The sequence below is a fragment of the Pristiophorus japonicus genome, chromosome 8 (assembly GCF_044704955.1).
Source record: "Pristiophorus japonicus isolate sPriJap1 chromosome 8, sPriJap1.hap1, whole genome shotgun sequence".
NCBI lineage: Eukaryota > Metazoa > Chordata > Chondrichthyes > Pristiophoridae > Pristiophorus > Pristiophorus japonicus.
The window spans coordinates 241,246,595-241,269,415 of record NC_091984.1 but is presented as its reverse complement, the minus strand read 5'-3'; the positions used below and the strand labels follow the sequence as shown (position 1 = coordinate 241,269,415).

General features: G+C 51.4%; 1 protein-coding gene across 2 annotated transcripts in view; it reads right to left on the bottom strand.

Annotated features, from left to right (window-relative positions):
* LOC139269098 (V-type proton ATPase 116 kDa subunit a 2-like) overlaps positions 1-22,821 on the bottom strand; it is a 78,554-nt gene that overhangs the window by 41,979 nt on the left and 13,754 nt on the right. For both annotated transcript variants that reach the window (XR_011594158.1, XM_070888197.1), the window contains exons 3-5: positions 18,512-18,609; positions 10,949-11,086; positions 4,488-4,588 (exon numbers count right to left, since the gene is read on the bottom strand). Coding sequence is in view for 1 of the 2 variants with exons in the window: in XM_070888197.1 (XP_070744298.1) it covers positions 4,488-4,588; positions 10,949-11,086; positions 18,512-18,609 (337 nt within the window). In the remaining variant the exon portion in view is untranslated. The remainder of the gene's footprint in view (positions 1-4,487; positions 4,589-10,948; positions 11,087-18,511; positions 18,610-22,821) is intronic.

Genomic DNA, 22,821 nt, shown 5'->3' with positions numbered 1-22,821 from the left:
CATTGCCAGATCTAAAATTGTCTGCTCCCTGGTTGGTTCCACAACGTATTGTTCTAAGAATCCATCCTGAATGCACTCTATGAACTTGTCCTCAAGGCTACCTTTGCCAATTTGATTTGTCCAATCAATATCAAGATTAAAATCACCCATGACTGTTAGGGGGCCGATAGACTACACCCACCAGTGACATCTTTCTCTTATTATTTCTTATCTCCACCCAAACTGATTCTACATCTTGATTTTCTGAGCCAATATCATTTCTGACTACTGCCCTGATCTCATCCTTTATTAACAGAGTTACCCCACCTCCTTTTCTTTTCTGCCTATCCTTCCGAAAAGTCAAATAGCCCTGAATATTCAGTTCCCACCCGTCACCTTGCCACTATGTCTCTGTAACGGCGATCAGATCATCCCCATTTATTTCTATTTGTGCCGTCAACTCATCTGTCTTGTTACGAATGCTACATGCATTCAGATAAAAAGCTTTTAATTTTGTCTTTTCACCATTTTTCCCTACTCTGACCCCACTTTCTGATACAATCTTATGTTTATATGCTCTGTCCCTTCCTGTCACGCTCTGGTTATCATGTCCCCCATCACTACCCTGCCTTCTCCTTGCTCTTTGACTTTTTAAATTTCCACTAACCTGATCCCTCTCCCCCACTATTTAATGTAAAGCCCTCTCTACAGCCCTAGTTATTCGATTCGCCAGGACACTGGTCCCAGCATGGTTCAAGTGAAGTCCCTCCCAACAGAACAGCTCCCTCTGATCCCAGTACTGGTGCCCCATGTATCAATACCCATCTCTGAGCCACGCGTTCATCTCTCTGATCTTATTTACCCGATGCAAATTTGTTTGTAGCTCAAGTAGTAATCCAGAGATTATTACCTTTGTAGTTCTGCTTTTTAATTTGGCCCCTAGCTGCTCACACTCCCTCAGCAGAACCTCTTTCTTTGTTCTACCGAGGTTGTGTGTTAAGGAAATACTTTTGACTTATTCAATCACTGCAAATAAATGCTCAACAAAGACAATTTGAACAGCATCAATGGGTTAAATGTCTAAAATATAAAGAAATGGTATTTCTTTTACGATTTCAACAAGAGGAAGCTCACAAGACTCACAGGCCAGGGGCTGTAACGTGACTTGTATCTGCACCCTGGGACAGCCTGTTAGCACCGAGCACTGCTGCGTTAACACACTGCGTTAACACACTGCGTTAACACACTGCTGCGTTAACGCACTGCGTTAACACACTGCGTTAACACACTGCTGCGTTAACACACTGCGTTAACACACTGCGTTTGCTGTGAAGACAGCGCGTGTTTCAGCAGAACCACAGAGAGCAAATCGGGGAGGGGGGTGGGGGACGTAATCAGACGGTGTCTCCACCCGCCGCACAGATTCTCGTCCCACGGAAGCAGAACAAGTGTTCACCCTCCAACCCTGGGCATGGCAGCAGCTGCTTTAGGAGAGCTTGTAAAGAGGTGAGATGTGACCTTGGATTAGAGATTGAGCACTGCACAGCTGCTGGAACTCCACCAATCGAACACAAACCCCACACACGGGACAATTTATTGACGTGATAACATTTTATATGTGTAGACTTTTGAGATGAAGCAAACTAAGGCAGGAATTTACAAGTTCGGGATGAATTTCTGCCAACTAGTGGCAGCTCGTCATCTACACAGGATTACATCGGATATTCGGCCCAATCAGTCCAGGCCGGCGTTTATGCCCCACTCGAGCCTCCTCCCGTCTTTCCTCATCTAAATCTATCGGCATATCCCTCTATTCCCTTCTCCCCCATATCTTGTCCAGTCTCCCCTTAAATACATCGATACTATTCGCCTCAACCCCTCCCTGTGGCAGCGAGTTCCACATTCTCACCGCTCTCTGGGTAAAGAGGTTTCTCCTGAATTCCCCATTGGATTTCTTGGTGACGATCTTCTATTGATGGTCTCTAGTTTTGCTCTTACCCACAAGTGGAAACATTTTCTCTGTATCCACTCGATCAAAACCTTCCATCATTTTAAAGACCTCTATTCAGTCACCTTTCTCTTTACAAGTGAAAAGAGGCCCAGCCTGTTCATCCTTTCCTGATATGTATACCCTCGCATTTCTGGTATCATCCTTGTAAATCTTCTCTGCACGCTCTCCAGTGCCTCTATACCCTTTTTATAATATGGCGACCAGAACTGCACAGTTTTCCAAGTGTTCAATACAAGTCTGAGTTATAATTACAACACAAATTTATAAAACTTACACCACACAATTTGAAAATGAAATGAAGCAGATTTTTAACCTGAGATGGCAGTTACTTAAACCAGAAAAAAAAACACCTCAATTTCAGACTTTTTCGTCTCTGAACTTCAAGACACGGTAAAGGGTAATTGACACATCATGCAAATGGGAAATGTGTTGAAGGCTGCAACAGCACAGTGTGACAGAGTACCTCGAGGATTCCCAACACGTGACAGAATATCCAGATTGCCGGCAATCTCACTTTGCACAGCTGGTTTCCAAGCTAAAACTGTTTGACATTTGATACAGGGAGAAGTAGTGTAACCGGAATATTAATAATAGCACACGGCTGAGGGTTGGAGACTAGGAGCGGGAGTAGGCTTTAACGTTGTGCCCAGAGTGACGCTGGGAATGAGTGGGGGCCCTTGCTCGCTGCGTTAGGACCACAGTGGCTGCAGAGAGAATACCACGCTGGAGCTGTGCTGGTGTTGGGGTTTGAGCCGAGGGAGCTTTCAGCGGACCCAAGCTGTGCTTGACCTGGGACAGCTCACGGCCGTCATTGGGTGACTGAGACTTGCCCCATCCCCGATGAGCACAGAATTTACCAAAAGGCGGAAAATATCCGGATCAGCAATAGGAGAGAGGAGCAGGCACAAACTGCTGGACAGAAAGCAAGTGCAGGAGAAGAACAACAAGTTCTGATTAATAAGTTTGCAGAAATTAGCCATCTGGTTGATAATGAAGAGGAAAGCTGCAGACTGCAGGAAGATATCGATGAACTGGTCAGGTGGGCAGGGCAGCAGCAAATGGAATTCAATCTGGAGAAGTGTGAGGTCAGGCATTTGTGGAGGGCTAACAAGGCAAAGAAATACACATTAAATGGTATTTTACTGAGAAGTGTAGAGGGCCAAAGGGACCTTGGAGTGCAGGTCCACATGTGGTTAAGAGGTATACGGAATGCTTGCCTTTATTAGCCGAGGCATAGAATATAAGAGCAGGGAAGTTATGTCTGAACTGTATAAAACACTAGTTAGGCCACAGCTGGAGTTCTGGTTACTGCATTATAGGAAGGATGTGATTGCACGAGAGAGGGTACAGAGGAGATTTACGAGGATGTTGCCTGGACTGGAGAATTTTAGCTATGAGGAAAGATTGGATAGGTTGGGGTTGTTTTCTTTAGAACAGAGGAGGCTGAGGGGAGACTTAATTGAGGTGTATAAAATTATGAGGGGCCTGGATAGAGTGTACAGGAAGGACCTATTTCCCTTAGCAGCAGGATTTAAAGTAATTGGTGAGTTTAGAGGGGATTTGTGGGGAAATTTCTTCACCCAGAGGGTGGTGGGGGTCTGGAACTCACGGCCTGAAAGGGTGGTAGAGGCAGAAACCCTCACCACATTGAAGAAGTACCTGGATGTGCACCTGAAGTGCCGTAACCTACAGGGCTACGGACCCAGAGCTGTAAGTTTCTAGGATTCTATGAACAGGGAAATTAAAGTCTGTTCAGCAAAGGAAAGGATAAACATCAAGAGAAAAGATCACCGTGACCTTTTGAAAAGGAACAAATATATCCCTTTAAAACATTTCAAACAGTGCGGGGAAAGCAGCTGATATTCCGAGGGTTTTTCCGAAATATGCAGCATTTGAAGCAACTGCAAATAATGTGCTTGGTGTTCAGCTCTGAACGCTGTATTTACACAGTGAGTACCCTGGGAATACTGTCCCAGCTCATCCCCTGACCCCGGCCTCCGACCCCCAACCCCGGAACCCAGCCCCCAGCCCCCAACCCTTCACACATTCAGCTCACCCAAATCTCTGCTGCCCTCTGCTGCTCCACAACCACCGATCAGTCCTGTCGCCATCGGTCCCACATGGGCCTCCGGTCCCCAATATATCAAATTCTAAATGTTGGTCCTCGTGTTTAAGTACGCTTCATGGCCTCCCCTCCCCCCTCCGCAACCCCAAAATCTCCATTCCTCTGCCTCTGGCCTTGTGTCTCTCCCCTTCACTTCACCCCACCGTGGACAGCCATGCCTTCATCGCCTCCTATCAGCTTATCCTTCTATTCCTTCCTCCTCGTGTACCCATCCAGCCTCCCCTGAAATGCCTCAACCACTCCCTGTGGCAGCAAGTTCCTTGTTCCACATAGTTTCTATTTGAATGGAAAGTTGACGTAATGTTTTGCAGCATCTTTGGGCTGTGGAGCTGGGGAAGGGACAAGGCTGACTGGCCTGCTGCATCGACATACCCGAGCTTTGCCCCAAGTCGCTGCATGTTCGTATAATCCATCAGCGGCTCCTTGTCCAAAGAGGGAAACTCCTCGTACTGAGTCTGGACGGAAACATCAAGCTAAAAAAGAGAAAGGTGATCAGCAGAAAAAAGGGCTGGTTGAGAAGAGAAAATGTGGTCAACAATTCATCTCCTTCCACAGACTACTCCATCGGGCCCATCATGGTCTCCACCCAATATCATCTGTATCCTACAAAAAGGTTCTGCCAAATGTTCCCCCATCTCCAAATGTAATCAGGAAAAACTCCAGGAGGTCTGTCAATGTTATCCATCGAATTATAGAGAATCAATGATACAGCACAGGAGGCCATTGGGCCCACCGTGCCTGTGCTGGCTCTTTGGTAGAGCCACTCCCCCCACTCTGTCCCCATAGCCCTGTAAATATTATCCCTGCAAATATTTATCCAATGCTTTTTGAAAGTTACTATTGAATCTGCTCCCACCGCCCTTTCAGGCAGCGCGTTCCCGATCACAACAACTCGCTGCCTAACAAAGTGTTTCCTCATGTCGCCTCTGGACCTTAAATCCGTGTCCCTCTGGTTACCGACCCTTGTACCACTGGAAACAGTGTCTCCTTATTTACTCATCAAAATCCATCATGATTTAGAACATCTGTGTCAAATCTCCCCTTAACCTTCTCTGCTCCAAGAACAACCCTGGCTTCTCCAGTCTCTCCACGTTACTGGAGTCCCTCATCCCTGGGACCATTCTGGTAAATCCCCTCTGCCCCCTCTCCAAGCCCTCGACGTGCTTCCTAAAGTGTGGTGCCCAGAATCGGACACAATACTCCAGCTGGGGCCTAACCAGTGAGTTGTAAAGGTTTAGCACAACTTCTTATTCCTCTTTGACTTGTTGCTGTGCCTAGCTCCAGCAGAGAGAGCTCCCTGTGCTGCACACAGTATTCAATGCGCTCGACTTATACTCAACGCTGAACCAAAGGAAAGCCGCGCACGTCACTATCTGCACGTATCGCCCACGTTGGATACACACTGGTTTCAGTCAATGGCGTCACTCACTGGCCGATCTCAGAATGGCTGGGGTAATGTCATCCCCCCGTTTTTGCTCGGTGGAGGAATTCAGATTTATTCTGGATGCTTTTATTTGAAAAGTTGGATTCTCTGACTTGTTCGGTAAACTTCCCGGAGAACAAACCGGAGGATTTTACAGACTGGGATTCGTACTGCTGGTTAATGCTCCCCCACCCCCGCCATTTCATCGTCACTTCTGGCGACTGTGCAGGGTGTGAAGGTTGGGGTCTGTGGGGCCCCATCTTATCACACGCACGTACAAACTAGTGAAGTGCGGGGTAAGAACATCTGCCCACTGTGTAGAGCTGCTGGAACCTCCTGTTTGTGGCTTCCGTAATCATGTAATGGGCGGCTGGTCTGCATGGCAATAAGTCCGCTCACTCTTGTCTCATCGGTGACCCTGTGAGAACGGTTACCGGACCACAGCCTGTTTACCCAGAGAGCAGTGGCTGTCAGCAACTATCTAACAGTAGCCGATGGGCTGATGGAGAAGCAATGGTCTTTAGGATTTAGGTATACAGCAGGCTCGGACCTCCGCTCCCTCCAGCTGATCTCTGCCCTTTCTGTGATTGTCGAAGTTGTGCTTTATCTAAGTTTTACTTTGGCAACAGTACTGATAGCCTTCAGAATAGGACATCACTCCATTTAAGTACATGGAGTCCTCTGTTCCCACTGGACACACTACAGTACGGTGAGTTAAGCACACAGCATTCTGCAGATACAGAGAATGACTCAAACGTCAGACACTGAGTAAACTGATCTAAGTCCAGTGCCCGAGTATAAATCTCTCCCCAAACCACTGATGCTTATTTTGTTTCCTTTTTAAAAATTTAGAGGCAAAGGCAAAGCTTTCATTTTAATCAGCAGATTGAGCATCGCTACAATTTTTGGATAACAAGCAAGCGGCTCCGGACACGGGAATCGCTCCGGGACACGGGATCGGGAACCGCTTTGAACACGGGAACCGGAACCGCTCTGGACACAGGAACGCTCCGGGACACGGGATCGGGAACTGCTCCAGACACAGGAACCGCTCCGGTCACGGGAACAGCTCCGGACACGGGAACAGCTCCAGACACGGGATCGGGAACTGCTCCGGGACACGGGATCGGGAACTGCTCCGGGACACGGGATCGGGAACCGCTCCAGACACGGGAACAGCTCCAGACACGGGATCGGGAACCGCTCCGGACACGGGATCGGGACCGCTCTAAACACAGGAACCGCTCCGGGACACGGGATCAGGAATCGCTCCGGACACGGGAACCGCTCCGGGACACGGGAACAGCTCCAGCAACCCACCCCCTGTACCAGGGCAGCTCTCCCAGAGTCCAGGCTAACAATTATCCATCACTAAAACATAACCTGGCCATTTGTCTCAATGTTTGTGGGACCTTGCTGTGTTTGTGGATGTTACAACAGTAACTGCACTCTGAAAGTAATTTACTGGCTCTGAAACATAGAAAATAGGTGCAGGAGTAGGCAATTCGGCCCTTCGAGCCTGCACCATCATTCAATAAGATCATGGCTGATCATGCAACTTCAGAACTCCATTCCTGCTTTCTCTCCATACCCCTTGATCCCTTTAGCCGTAAGGGCCACATCTAACTCCCTCTTGAATATATCCAATGAACTGGCATCAACAACTCTCTGCGTCAGGGAATTCCACAGGTTAACAACTCTCTGAGTGAAGAAGTTTCTCCTCATCTCGGTCCTAAATGGCTTACCCCTTATCCTTAGACTGTGTCCCCTGGTTCTGGACTTCCCCAACATCGGGAACAATCTACCCGCATCTAACCTGTCCCGTCCCATCAGAATTTTATATGTTTCTATGAGATGCCCTCTAATCCTTCTAAACTCCAGTGAATACAGGCCCAGTTGATCCAGTCCCTCCTCATAGGTCAGTCCTGCCATCCCGGGAATCAGTCTGGTGAACCTTCGCTGCACTCCCTCAATAGCAAGAACATCCTTCCTCAGATTAGGAGACCAAAACTGAACACAATATTCCAGGTGAGGCCTCACCAAGGCCCTGTACAACTGCAGTAAGACCTCCCTGCTCCTATACTCAAATACCCTCGCTATGAAGGCCAACATGCCATTTGCCTTCTTCACTGCCTGCTGTACCTGCATGCCAACTTTCAATGACTGATGAACCATGACACCCAGGTCTCGTTGCACCTCCCCTAATCCTAATCTGCCGCCATTCAGATAATATTTGTGTTTTTGCCACCAAAGTGGATAACCTCACATTTATCCACATTATACTGCAGCTGCCATGCATTTGCCCACTCACCTAACCTGTCCAAGTCACCCTGCAATCTCTTATCATCCTCCTCACAGCTCACACCGCCACCCAGCTTAGTGTCATCTGCAAACTTGAAAATATTACACTCAATTCCTTCATCTAAATCATTAATGTATATTGTAAATAGCTGGGGTCCCAGCACTGAGCCCTGCGGCACCCCACTAGTCACTGCCTGCCATTCTGAAAAGGACCCGTTTATTCCTACTCTCTGCCAACCAGTTCTCTATCTACGTCAGTACATTACCCCAATACCATGTGCTTTGATTTTGCACACCAATCTCTTGTGTGGGACCTTGTCAAAAGCCTTTTCAAAGTCCAATTACACCACATCACTGGTTCTCCCTTGTCCACTCTACTAGTTACATCCTCAAAAAATTCTAGAAGATTTGTCAAGCATGGTTTCACTTTCATAAATCCATGCTGACTTGGACCGATCCTGTCACTGCTTTCCAAATGCGCTGCTATTTCATCTTTAATAATTGATTCCAACATTTTCCCCACTACCGATGTCAGGCTAACCGGTCTATAATTGCACACTTTCTCTCTCCCTCCTTTTTTAAAAAAGTGGTGTTACATTAGCTACCCTCCAGTCCATAGGAACTGATCCAGAGTCGATAGACTGTTGGAAAATGATCACCAATGCATCCACTTTGGAACATCCTGAAGCAATATGTAAATATAACAACAACTTTTATTTATACAGCGCCTTTAACGAAGTGGAAAAGTCCCAAAGTGCTTCACAGGAGTATTATACAATACAAATTTGACACTGAGCCACACAAATAGAAATTAGCGCAAGTGACCAAAAGCATGGTCAAAGAGGTATGTTTTAAGGAGAGTCTTGAAGGAGGAAAGAGAGATAGAGAGGCGGAGAGGTTTAGGGAGGGAGTTCCAGAGCTTGGGCCCCAGAGAACAGAAGGCACGGCCACCGATGGTGGAGCGATTATAATCAGGGATGGTCAGGAGGGCAGAATTAGAGGAGCGCCAGTTCTGCTTACCAAAAGTGGCCCACTAGGCACTCGCATTCCACCCCTGGCTCCAAGCCAGCGAGTCAGGCTTCTTACCCATTTAAAGTTTGAGAATAGGTTGAGATTGTTTCGACCCCAAGACCTCTAATCATTCGCTTTACCAGATAAAACTGCGTCTGGACGAGCACCAGCTATCCTGAGGGAAACTTCTGAGGGAACCATCTATTAGATAGTTTGATTCATCTTTCGCCCCTATACCCAGGTCGGACGACCGATTTGCACGTCAGGGGGGTTGTGGGGCTGGAGGAGATTACAGAGATAGGGAGGGGCGAGACCATGGAGGGATTTGAACACAAGGATGAGAATTTTGAAATCGAGGCGTTGCTTAACCGGGAGCCAATGTAAGTCAGTGAGCACAGGGGGTGATGGGTGAAAGGGACTGGGTGTGAGTTAGGACACAGGGCAGTGAGCACAGAGGGTGATGGGTGAGTGGGACTGGGTGTGAGTTAGGACACGGGGCAGTGAGCACAGGGGGTGATGGGTGAACGGGACTGGGTGTGAGTTAGGCCACGGGGCAGCGAGTACAGGGGGTGATGGGTGAACGGGACTGGGTGTGAGTTAGGACACGGGGCAGTGAGCACAGAGGGTGATGGGTGAACGGGACTTGGTGCGAGTTAGGACACGGGGCAGTGAGCACAGGGGGTGATGGGTGAGCGGGACTGGGTGTGAGTTAGGACACAGGGCAGTGAGCACAGGGGGTGATGGGTGAGTGGGACTCGGTGTGAGTTAGGACACGGGGCAGTGAGCACAGGGGGTGATGGGTGAGTGGGACTCGGTGCGAGTTAGGACACGGGCAACTGAGTTTTGGATCACCTCAAGATTACATCGGGTAGAATGTGGGAGGCCAGCCAGGAGTGCATTGGAATAGTCAAGTCTAGAGATAACAAAAGGCACGGATGGGCTGAGGCAAGGGCGGGGACGGGCGATGTTACGGAGGGGGAAATAGGCAGCCTCAGGTATGCTGCAGGTGTGTGGCCGGAAGCTCAGGGTTGCGAACAGTCTGGTTCAGCCTCAGACTGAAGTTAGGAGATGCAAGCTCTTTCTTCTTCTTAGAGAGTTCAATAAATATACTTTTGTAAAAGACCAGTCATTTATATCCTGTATTATTAATTAGCTCAACAAAACCCAATTCAAGTGTGAACTCTCGTGTTGCCCAAGTACGTGGTGTGAATCAGCTTCACGTATTCCTCAGTCTCTACGCCTTGTGTTGGGTTGTGTTTAGCCGCAGTGAAGGGTTTGTGACAATGCCACGCTGGAATAAGCTGACAGACAGCTCGGGACCGCCGGCTAACTGTTTAAACGACATCTTGGGCAATCGGGTCCTCACCCACTGCACAAAATCCAGGGAGGGCCGCTAATATTGTCCGGGGTGTGGGACTACACAGACTGCAGCGAGTCCAGGAGACAGACGGATCAGCACCAGCACCTCGGGGCAATTAGGGATGGGCAGTAAATGCCGGCCTTGTCAGGGACAGCCACATCCCAACAATGAATTTAAAACCAAGTCTGCAAAATGACCACGTCAACCATTACATTCAGGCATTCCAGTAGCTGGAAAAAGCAGTCTTTGGAGAGTAGCAACAGATATAATTTTTAAATTAATTCTCAGGATGTGGGCGTTGGTGGCTAGGCCGGCAGTGCGGCACTCCCTCAGTACTGCTCCTCCGTTGCGACGTGAAACATAAGAATTAGGAGCAGGAGTAGGCCACCTGCCCCCTCGAGCCTGCTCCGCCATTTAATAAGATCAAGGCTGATCTGATCATGGACTCAGCTCCACTTCCCCGCCCGCTCCCCATAACCCTTCACTCCCTTATCGCTCAAAAAACTGTCTATCTCCACCTTAAATATATTCAATGACCCAGCCTCCACAGCTCTCTGGGGCAGAGAATTCCACAGATTTACAACCCTCCGAGAGAAGAAATTCCTCCTTAATTCAGTTTTAAATGGGCGGCCCCTTATTCTGAGACTATGTCCCCCAGTTTTAGTTGCCCCCGAGTGGAACTATCCTCTCTGCATCAGAATCACCAGAATTCAGCCTGAATCGAGAACGCACACTCACCTCCGAAGTTCTTTTCACAAAACCCTGGGTCACTCTCAGCATCTGATTATACTCGGTCAGCTCCAGAAAATTCCTCTTCAGAGTTTCCTTGTTTTTTGTCACTTCTCTCAGTTCCGCCTCCAGTTGCTGCAGTTGCTCCTTAAATCACCAAACAGACACACGTGGTGAAGCAGCGTTTCCGTAGATACCCCTCCCTCACCTGCAGTGTGTGTTGTTAAACTGCTTTCACCCCTCGCCAAGACTCGTATCGGTTCAACACTTGGCTTCTCCGCTCCAGATCGCTAACTTTCACAATCACTGCACAATTAGTCATCTTAAGACTTCACATTTATTGAAACCTACATGAATGGGTTAGGAGGTTTAGAGGGGATTTGAGGGGACAGATTTTTCACCCAGAGGGTGGTGGGGGTCTGGAACTCACTGCCTGAAAGGGTGATAGAGGCAGAAACCCTCACCGCATTCAAAAAGTACTTGGATTGGCTGTGAGGGAAGATTGGAGATTATGGGTCTGTTTTCCTTGGAACAGAGGAGGCTGAGAGGAGACTTCATTGAGGTGTACAAAATTATGAGGGGCCTGGATAGAGTGGATACGAAGGACCTGTTTCCCTTGCAAAGGGGTCAACAACCAGGGGGCATAGAGTTAAAGTAATAGAAACATAGAAAATAGGTGCAGGAGTAGGCCATTCGGCTCTTCGAGCCTGCACCACCATTCAATAAGATCATGGCTGAATCATTCCCTCAGTACCCCTTTCCTGCTTTCTCTCCATACCCCTTGATCCCTTTAGCCGTAAGGGCCATATCTAACTCCCATTGAATATATCCAATGAGCCGGCATCAACAACTCTCTGCGGTAGGGAATTCCACAGGTTAACAACTCTCTGAGTGAAGAAGTTTCTCCTCATCTCAGTCCTAAATGGCCTACCCCTTATCCTAAGACTGTGTCCCCTGGTTCTGGACTTCCCCAACATCGGGAACATTCTTCCCGCATCTAACCTGTCCCGTCCCGTCAGAATCTTATACGTTTCTATGAGATCCCCTCTAATCCTTCTAAACTCCAGTGAATACAGGACCAGTCGATCCAGTCTCTCCTCATATGTCAGTCCAGCCATCCCGGGAATCAGTCTGGTGAACTTTCGCTGCACTCCCTCAATAGCAAGAACGTCCTTCCTCAGATTAGGAGACCAAAACTGAACACAATATTCCAGGTGAGGCCTCACCAAGGCCCTGTACAACTGCAGTAAGATCTCCCTGCTCCTATACTCAAATCCCCTAGCTATGAAGGCCAACATACCATTTGCCTTCTTCACCGCCTGCTGTACCTGCATGCCAACTTTCAATGACTGATGTACCATGACACCCAGATCTCGTTGCACCTCCCCTTTTCCTAATCTGCCGCCATTCAGATAATATTCTGCCTTCGTGTTTTTGTCACCAAAGTGGATAACCTCACATTTATCCACATTATACTGCATCTGCCATGCATTTGCCCACTCACCTAACCTGTCCAAATCACCCTGCAGCCTCTTAGCGTCTTCCTCACAGCTCACACCGCCATCCAGTTTAGTGTCATCTGCAAACTTGGAGAGATTACACTCAATTCCTTCATCTAAATCGTTAATGTATATTGTAAAGAGCTGGGGTCCCAGCACTGAGCCCTGCGGCACTCCACTAGTCACTGCCTGCCATTCTGAAAAGGACCCGTTTATCCCGACTCTCTGCTTCCTGTCTGCCAACCAGTTCTCTATCCACGTCAATACATTACCCCCAATACCATGTGCTTTAATTTTGCACACCAATCTCTTGTGCAAGACCTTGTCAAAAGCCTTTTGAAAGTCCAAATACACCATATCCACTGGTTCTCCCTTGTCCACTCTACCAGTTACATCCTCAAAAAATTCAAGATTTGTCAAGCATGATTTCCCTTTCATAAATCCATGTTGACTTGGACCGATCCTGTCACTGCTTTCCAAATGCGCTGCTATTTCATCCTTAATAATTGATTCCAACATTTTCCCCACTACTGATGTCAGACTAACCGATCTATAATTACCCGCTTTCTCTCTCGCTCCTTTTTTAAAAAGTGGTGTTACATTAGCTACCCTCCAGTCCATAGGAACTGATCCAGAATCGATAGACTGTTGGAAAATGATCACCAATGCATCCACTATTTCTAGGGCCACTTCCTTAAGTACTCTGGGATGCAGACTATCAGGCCACGGGGATTTATCGGCCTTCAATTCCATCAATTTCCCTAACACAATTTCCCGCCTAATAAGGATATCCTTCAGTTCCTCCTTCGCACTGGACCCACTGTCCCCTAGTACATTCGGAAGGTTATTTGTGTCTTCCTTCGTGAGACAGAACCGAAGTATTGATTCAATTGGTGGGGGGGGGGGGTTTAAGAGGGGATTTGAGAGAAAGTTTCTTCACCCAGAGGGTGGTGGGGGTTTGGAACTCACGGCCTGAAAGGGTGGTAGAGGCAGAAACCCTCACCACATTTAAAAAGTACTTGGATTTGCACTTGAAGTGCATAACCTACAGGTCTATGGACCGAGAGCTGGAAAGTGGGATTAGGCTGGGTAGCTCTTGGTCAGCCGGCACAGACACGATGGCTGACAGAGGAAGGGGACAGTGGGACTGAGGGAGTACCTGGGGACGATGTAGAGATAAATACTCAAACAGACTCTGTATTTACAAAAGGTACTGGGACCAAAAGATCCACATGCTATCCATCCCAGAAGCCTGAAGGAAATAACAGTGGCACAAAATGCAATTTCCCCAAAATCTTGAAATGGAAAATGTGCCAAAGGAGAGGTGGATGATAAATGTTCCACGTCGTTCAGGGAAGGGGGAAGAGAGTGAGCTGTGAAATGTTTGGCCAATTTGTTTGATCTCGATTGTGGGTAAACGGGAAGCCCTGATAAGGGATGGAATGAGTTAGTAATTTAGAAAGGGATAGGCCAATCAGGAACCACCTGAACACGTCTGCAAAGGACAAGTCGAGTTTGACTAACTTCCAAAGACAGAGCGTACCAGAGTGTGATTGGGGTATTTGCATTTTATGAAGGTATTTAATAAGGTGTCACATAAGAAGCTTGTTGCGAAAAATAAGGTACATGGTATTAAAGGGAAAATTGTCACGTGAATAGAAAGATGGTATATTGACAGGACAGGCGGTAAAGACAGGCGCAAACAAATGTTTTGCCGATTGGCAGGATGTGGTGTGCCCTAAAGATCTGCACCAGAAAATGTTCTGTTTTTCATTTTTATTCCAGGTGGTATCACTCTCGCCTGAGTCAGAACGGCTTGGGTCCAGGGCCCACGCCAGAGATTTGAGAGTATAATTGAGGCTGATAATTCAGTGCAGTAGTGAGGGAGTGCTGCACTGTCGGAGGGGCAGTACTGAGGGAGTGTCGCACTGTCGGAGGGGCAGTATTGTGGGAGCGCTGCACTGTCGGAGGGGCAGTATTGTGGAAGTGTCGCACTGTCGGAGGGGCAGTATTGTGGAAGTGTCGCACTGTCGGAGGGGCAGTACTGGAAGTGCGCTGCACTGTCGGAAGGGCAGTACTGAGGGAGCGCTGCACTGTCGGAGGGGCAGTACTGAGGGAGCGCTGCACTGTCGGAGGGGCAGTACTGAGGGAGTGCTGCACTGTCGGAGGGGCAGTACCGAGGGAGCGCTGCACTGTCGGAAGGGCAGTACTGAGGGAGCCCCACACTGTCGGAGGGCCAGTACTGAGGGCGCGCCGCACTGTCGGAAGGGCAGTACTGAGGGAGTGTTGAATTGTCGGAGGGGCAGTGCTGTCGGAGGGGCAGTACTGAGGGAGTGCCGAACTGTCGGAGAGACAGTACTGAGGCAGTGTTGCATTGTCGGAGGGGCAGTACTGAGGGAGTGCCGCACTGTCAGAGGGACAGTACTGAGGGAGGGCCGCACAGTCAGAGGGGCAGTACTGAGGGAGTGCTGCAACTTCAGAGCTTACGTCTTTCAGATGTGGCATTTACCAAACCTCATCTGCCCTCTCAGGTGGACATAAACGATCGCATGGCATTAAATTGAAGAACGGGGGAGTTCTCCCAGTGTCCTGCCTATATTTACCCCTCAAGCAGTATCATTTGACCGATTTACTGGTTATTTATCTCATGACTGCCAGTTTTCCCAACTTTACAACAGTGACTACACTTCAAAAGTACTTCACTGGCTGTAAGCACTTTGGGACGTCCTGAGGTAACTAAATGCACGATATAAATGCAAGTTATTTATTTATTCATTCATGTTAATTACTTATACATTGACACAAGAGCAATGATACTGAACTTTGCTGGAGATGGTAAGCTAGGGCCACTGGCAATCTGTGAGGACGAATGTGGGAGAGGGTGGAAGCTCATAGGCAGGTTGGCAGCGTGGGCAGACAGGTGGCAACTACTGTAGAGAAATGTGAAGTAGTAGATTTAGGAAAAAACAGTGAAAGGGTGAAGACCATGAATGGTTAAACTCAAAACGGAGCCACAGACATATCAAGGAGCGCAGAGACAGAGATCTTTAAAAGATGGAAATGCAGGTACAAAGGACCATTTAAAAAAAAGAAAATGGGATTTTGAGTACGGGCAGTAAAGGGATGTTTGAATTGTACAAGCCAACAGAAGAGGCACAGCGATGATTCACTGGAAGGATAACGAGAATGGGAGTATCCAGAAGAGAAGGTCGAGGAAATTTTCTTACAGCTTTTCACATTTCTGAAAGATTTTGAGAGGCTGAATAGTGAAAGTGTTTCCACTGGTTGGAAAATTGATAGCAAGGGACAAAGATAGGATTATGGATGAGGTCAGGAGAAATCCTTTACAGAGGCTGTTGGAAAAGCGATTGCTTCACCGCAAGTGGTTATTAAGGGATTATTGAAAAGGGACTTGGATTAAGTATTTGTAACAAGTGAATAGAAAAGGATATGGGGAAAGGGCAGGCCAATGAGATTAGAGCACAGCTCCAGCAAAGGGAAAGCTAGCATAGCACAGGCAGGGTGGGCTGAACGGCCTTTGTCACTGCTGGGAATTAATTCTACCATTCTGCAGATAATGAAGCGATTGGCAGGTACACGTTGGTACTTTTATTGTTAATGCTGTGACGACATACCCAGTGTTTTATACCCGACAAGCATGTCGTGGGGTCACACCCACAGTTCCCTATCCAGCTGTAATCTATTTGCTTCACGGGTTCTTTGCTTAAGAATTCACAGCAACACATTGCTATTGAGAACTAGTTGGTTTATTAGCAAAGGTTTAACAATCACACTACACATTACCAGTTCATCCACCACCTGCCCCATCGTGGATCCCCCGAACCCAACTGGCTGGGGTTTTATTGAGTCTTGTGAACATCACATGACTGTCTAAGCCACTCACAATGCAACAAGCTCCACAAACCTGTGAGCACACTCCCCGGGCGCTCACACTCACAGGGCGCTCACACTCGCCGGGCGCTCACGCTCACGCTCCCCGGCGCTCACGCTCACGCTCCCCGGCGCTCACGCTCCCCGGCGCTCACGCTCGCAGGGCGCTCACACTCACAGGGCGCTCACGCTCACAGGGCGCTCACACTCGCAGGGCGCTCACACTCACAGGGCGCTCACACTCGCAGGGCGCTCACGCTCCCCGGCGCTCACGCTCCCCGGCGCTCACGCTCACGCTCCCCGGCGCTCACACTCCCTGGCGCTCACACTCACAGGGCGCTCACACTCACAGGCGCTCACACTCGCAGGGCGCTCACACTCCCCGGCGCTCACACTCCCCGGCGCTCACGCTCAGCAGGCGCTCACACTCGCAGGACGCTCGCGCTCCCCGGCGCTCACGCTCCCCGGCGCTCACGCTCCCCGGCGCTCACGCTCCCCGGCGCTCACGCTCACACTCCCCGGCGCTCACGCTCACGCTCCCCGGCGCTCACGCTCACGCTCCCCGGCGCTCACGCTCAGCAGGCGCTCACACTCGCAGGACGCTCGCGCTCCCCGGCGCTCACGCTCCCCGGCGCTCACGCTCACGCTCCCCGGCGCTCACGCTCACGCTCCCCGGCATCACAGGCGCTCACGCTCACGCTCCCCGGCGCTCACGCTCACGCTCCCCGGCGCTCACGCTCACAGGCGCTCACGCTCACGCTCCCCGGCGCTCACGCTCACAGGCGCTCACGCTCACGCTCCCCGGCGCTCACGCTCACGCTCCCCGGCGCTCACGCTCACGCTCCCCGGCGCTCACGCTCACGCTCCCCGGCGCTCACGCTCCCCGGCGCTCACGCTCACAGGCGCTCACGCTCACACTCCCCGGCGCTCACGCTCCCCGGCGCTCACGCTCACAGGCGCTCACGCTCACGCTCCCCGGCGCTCACGCTCACGCTCCCCGGCGCTCACGCTCCCCGGCGCTCACGCTCACGCTCCCCGGCGCTCACGCTCCCCGGCGCTCACGCTCACGCTCCCCGGCGCTCACGCTCCCCGGCGCTCACGCTCACAGGCGCTCACGCTCACACTCCCCGGCGCTCACGCTCACACTCCCCGGCGCTCACGCTCACGCTCCCCGGCGCTCACGCTCACACTCCCCGGCGCTCACGCTCACGCTCCCCGGCGCTCACGCTCACGCTCCCCGGCGCTCACGCTCCCCGGCGCTCACGCTCACGCTCCCCGGCGCTCACGCTCACACTCCCCGGCGCTCACGCTCACGCTCCCCGGCGCTCACGCTCACGCTCCCCGGCGCTCACGCTCACGCTCCCCGGCATCACAGGCGCTCACGCTCACGCTCCCCGGCGCTCACGCTCACGCTCCCCGGCGCTCACGCTCACGCTCCCCGGCGCTCACGCTCACGCTCCCCGGCATCACAGGCGCTCACGCTCACGCTCCCCGGCGCTCACGCTCACGCTCCCCGGCGCTCACGCTCCCCGGCGCTCACGCTCACACTCCCCGGCGCTCACGCTCCCCGGCGCTCACGCTCACGCTCACAGGCGCTCACGCTCACACTCCCCGGCGCTCACTCTCACGCTCCCCGGCGCTCACGCTCACGCTCACAGGCGCTCACGCTCACACTCCCCGGCGCTCACGCTCACACTCCCCGGCGCTCACGCTCCCCGGCGCTCACGCTCACGCTCCCCGGCATCACAGGCGCTCACGCTCACGCTCCCCGGCGCTCACTCTCACAGGCGCTCACGCTCACGCTCCCCGGCGCTCACTCTCACAGGCGCTCACGCTCACGCTCCCCGGCGCTCACTCTCACAGGCGCTCACGCTCACAGGGCGCTCACACTCCCCGGCGCTCACGCTCACACTCCCCGGCGCTCACACTCCCCGGCGCTCACGCTCACGCTCCCCGGCGCTCACGCTCACACTCGCAGGGCGCTCACACTCGCAGGTACATGCGTTACAACAGCAAATTCTGGCAAAGAGCCAAGGCTTTCGCACCGTGAGAATAAACCCTTGAAGCACCAGACACTCCAAGCTACATCCAAGCCCAGGAGAGTCGGCAGTAAAACAAACTTCACATTGCAAGCAATCCTCCACCAAGCACCAGGGTCCCAGGAGCAAATAAAGGAACTTACTTGTATTTTTAAAACATGCTTCGGCAGAGGGGCGAGGGGATTTACTTCACTGTCCATCAGAGATATATCTGCCTTTTTAATTTCTTGCAACAAATAACCTGAAACATAAAAAGAAAACCATTATTCTCATCTTCTAAAGAGCCCAGAAGCTGGCAGCTGCCACAGACTGCACCAGGGATTGGCAACACACCATTCAACTCCTCATCGTAGTCGATCTCAGTCATACCAGCGGCGGTGAGGGTGGGGGGCGGGGCGGGGATTAATCTGCAAGATCCCGAGCAGGCCGTTCAGAAGCTGTTACTTTCAGAACACCGCACACCAATGTTTCCCCAATTTATTTTGGGTGCCCCGCTCACGGTCTTTGCAAAAACCCGTCCAGGCCGCGTGGAACCGTCAGAGAGCTGTCGCACATGCGCAGAAACTCAAAGGGACCGCACAGTGAAATAAGCAGGTCACACAGAACATAGTGCAGGGAACAGCGAGCATGGTGCTCCCAGTGGGAAAGCAATTCGTGAGGAGGACACAACAAATCTGCAGAGGGATAGAGACAGGCTCAGTGAGTGGGCCATCATTTGGCAAATGGAGTATAATGTGGGAAACTGTGAGGTTATCCACTTTGGCAGAAAAAATAAAAAAGCTAATTATTTAAATGGAGAGAAATTGCAAAGTGCTGCAGTACAGAGGGACCTGGGGGTCCTTGTGCATGAAACACAAAGTTAGTATGCAGGTACAGCAAGTGATCAGGAAGGCAAATGAAATGTTGGCCTTTATTGCAAGGGGGATAGAGTATAAAAGCAGAGAAGTCCTGCTCCAACTGTACAGGGTATTGGTGAGGCCACACCTGAAGTACACTTTTGGTCTCTGTATTTAAGGAAGGATATACTTGCATTGGAGGCAGTTTAGAGAAGATTCACTAGGTTGATTCCGGAGATGAGGGGGTTGACTTATGAAGATAGAGTAGGTTGGGCCTCTACTCATTGGAGTTCAGAATAATGAGAGGTGATCTTATTGAAACATATAAGATAATGAGGGGGCTCGACAAGGGAGATGCAGAGAGGATGTTTCCCCTCGTGGGGGAATCTAGAACTAGGGGGCATAGTTTCAGAATAAGGGGTTTCCCATTTAGAACTGAGATGAGGAGGAATTTCTTCTCTCTGAGGGTGGTGAATCTGTGGAATTCTCTGCCCCAGAGAGCTGTGGAGGCTGGGTCATTGAATATATTTAAGGTGGAGACAGACAGATTTTTGAGCGATAAGGGAGTGAAGGGTTATGTGTCACAGGCCAGAGAGAATGTCAATCCCAGCCCTCGCACTGCATGTGGGAACGTGGGAACGCGGGAAACAACAAAGCACAATCAATCTGATGTAAGGTCCTTGACCTGAAACGTTAACTCTGTTTCTCTCTCCACAGATGCTGCCTGACCTGCTGAGTGTCTCCAACATTTTCTGTATTTATTTTAGATTTCCAGCGTCGGTGGTATTTTGCTTTCTGTACCAAAGACAGACGAACAGGTCATTCCTCCATCGCCGGGAGCAAGATCGCTGAAAGGTTTACTTTCATTACAGAGGCTGCAGCTCAAACTAACTGATTGGACGTGAAGTATGTATGTGGGGCCATCCTGAGGGGGTGATAAGGCGCTATATAAATGCAAGCTTTCTATTTCTGCATGAGAAGTACAAGACAGCACTCTGCATTGTGAATCCTGTTCAATTCCTTCAGTGTCTGACATTCCGCGCATCAGTGCACAGTGCATGTAATAGAATTAGAATTTCAAAGGACTGACAATCTTACAACAAACAAAAGTGCCTCTTACACCAGCCGCTGGTGAATCACGTATTCATTTTATCGCCATGACAACGAGGATAAGGGGGGGACATCACATGCTGAAATGAAACAGGAACTAAAAATATCCTCACTCTCTCTTCTCTTAACACTAACCAGGACTAATCGATTCTAGACCACTCTCCGGGACATGGGGATATAAACAGTCTCACAGTTCAAAAGGTGGATTCATCTTGTCAAGACCCTGTTCCACTCCGCTCCACCAAAAAATCGAAATATGATTAGAAAACGAGTGGAAGGAGGAAAGTGCTCAGATCAGAGCAAAGGCTGGTTCTCAGTCCCAGCTGCTGTCGGGCGTTGGGACTGGTTCAAGTGTGGGGGACTGAATGAAGACCAAACACCTCCGTCCACAGCTTTCAGAACGCACGAGGTCCCTAGGCCAGTCAATTCCTGGGGAAAAGACAGCCTTGTAATCACTGGCCATCCATCCCACCTCGCTGTAATTCTTCTCTGCTACTCGATGACTCCGACTTGTTTATCGGGCCAGCACGTTTACAGTGAAATAAGGAGGTGAGTGGAAAGCTGTAACCCAATCCCAGGGCTCCAGTAACACTCACCAACGGTTCAGGGTGTCATGTGAAGCACCAGCACTGGGCCTGGCCTCGCCTCCGAGCACCAGACACCAAGGACCAAGGACCAAGGCCACAACAGTTATAGTCATCTTTCAGCAAACAGCTCGAAGTTTGATACCACTGGCCAACCAAGCTTGGGTTCATGTAAAGATATTGAGCATCCCGAACCAGCTCGCCTGGGGGGCCCATTCCCCCACCCTCAACACTCCCCCATCCCCCACCCTAAACGTTACCCTCCCCCCACCCTAAACACCCTCCCTTCCCCCACCCTCAACACCCCCCCATCCCCCACCCTAAACGTTACCCTCCCCCCACCCTAAACGTTACCCTCCCCCCACCCTAAACACCCTCCCTTCCCCCACCCTCAACACACCCCCTCCCCCCACCCTAAACACTCCCCCCACCCACACCCTAAACACTCCCCCCACCCTCAACACTCCCCCTCCCTCCTCCCACCCTAAACACTACCCCCCCCCACCCTAAACACTCCCCCACCCTCAAAACTCCCCCTCCTCCCACCCTAAACATTCCCCCATCCCCCACCCTAAACACTCCCCCATCCCCCACCCTAAACACTCCCCCACCCCCACCCTAAACACTCCCCCATCCCCCACCCTAAACACTGCCCCATTCCCCACCCTAAACACTCCCCCACCCTCAACATTCCCCCTCCCTCCCCCCACCCTAAACACTCCCCCCACCCTAAACATTCCCCCCACCCCCACCCTAAACACTCCCCCCCACCCTCACCCTAAACACTCCCCCATCCCCCACCCTAAACACCCTCCCGCCCCCCACCCTAATCACTCCCCCCACCCTCAAAACTCCCCCTCCCCCCACCCTAAACAAACACTCCCCCCACCCTCAAAACTCCCCCCCCACCCTAAACACTCCCCCCACCCTCAAAACTCCCCCTCCCCCCACCCTAAACAAACACTCCCCCCCACCCTCAAAACTCCCCCCCCCACCCTAAACACTCCCCCCACCCTCAAAACTCCCCCCCCACCCTAAACACTCCCCCCACCCTCAAAACTCCCCCTCCCCCCACCCTAAACACTCCCCCCACCCCCACCCTAAACACTCCCCTATCCCCCACCCTCAAAACTCCCCCTCCCCCACCCTAAACACCCTCCCTCCCCCCACCCTAAACACTCCCCCCACCCTCAAAACTCCCCCTCCCCCACCCTAAACACCCTCCCCACCCCCACCACTCCCCCATCCACCACCCTAAACACCCTCCCTCCCCCGCACCCTAAACACTCCCCCCACCCTCAAAACTCCCCCTCCCCCCCACTCTAAACACCCTCCCTCCCCCCACCCTAAACATTCCCCCCACCCTCAAAACTCCCCCTCCCCCCACGCTAAACACTCCCCCCACCCCCACCCTAAACACTCCCCCATCCCCTACCCTATACACTCCCCCATCCCCCACCCTAAACACTCCCCCCACCCTCAAAACTCTCCCTCCCCCCACCCTAAACACCCTCCCTCCCCCCACCCTAAACACTCCCCCATCCCCCCACCCTAAACACTCCCCCATCCCCCACCCTAAACACCCTCCCTCCCCCCACCCTAAACACCCTCCCTCCCCCCCACCCTAAACACCCTCCCACCCCCCCACCCTAAACACTCCCCCATCCCCCACCCTAAACACTCCCCCATCCCCCCACCCTAAACACTCCCCCATCCCCCACCCTAAGCACCCTCCCTCCCCCCACCCTAAACACCCTCCCACCCCCCCACCCTAAACACTCCCCCATCCCCCACCCTAAACACTCCCCCATCCCCCACCCTAAACACTCCCCCATCCCCCACCCTAAACACTCCCCCATCCCCCACCCTAAACACTCCCCCATCCCCCACCCTAAACACTCCCCCATCCCCCACCCTAAACAC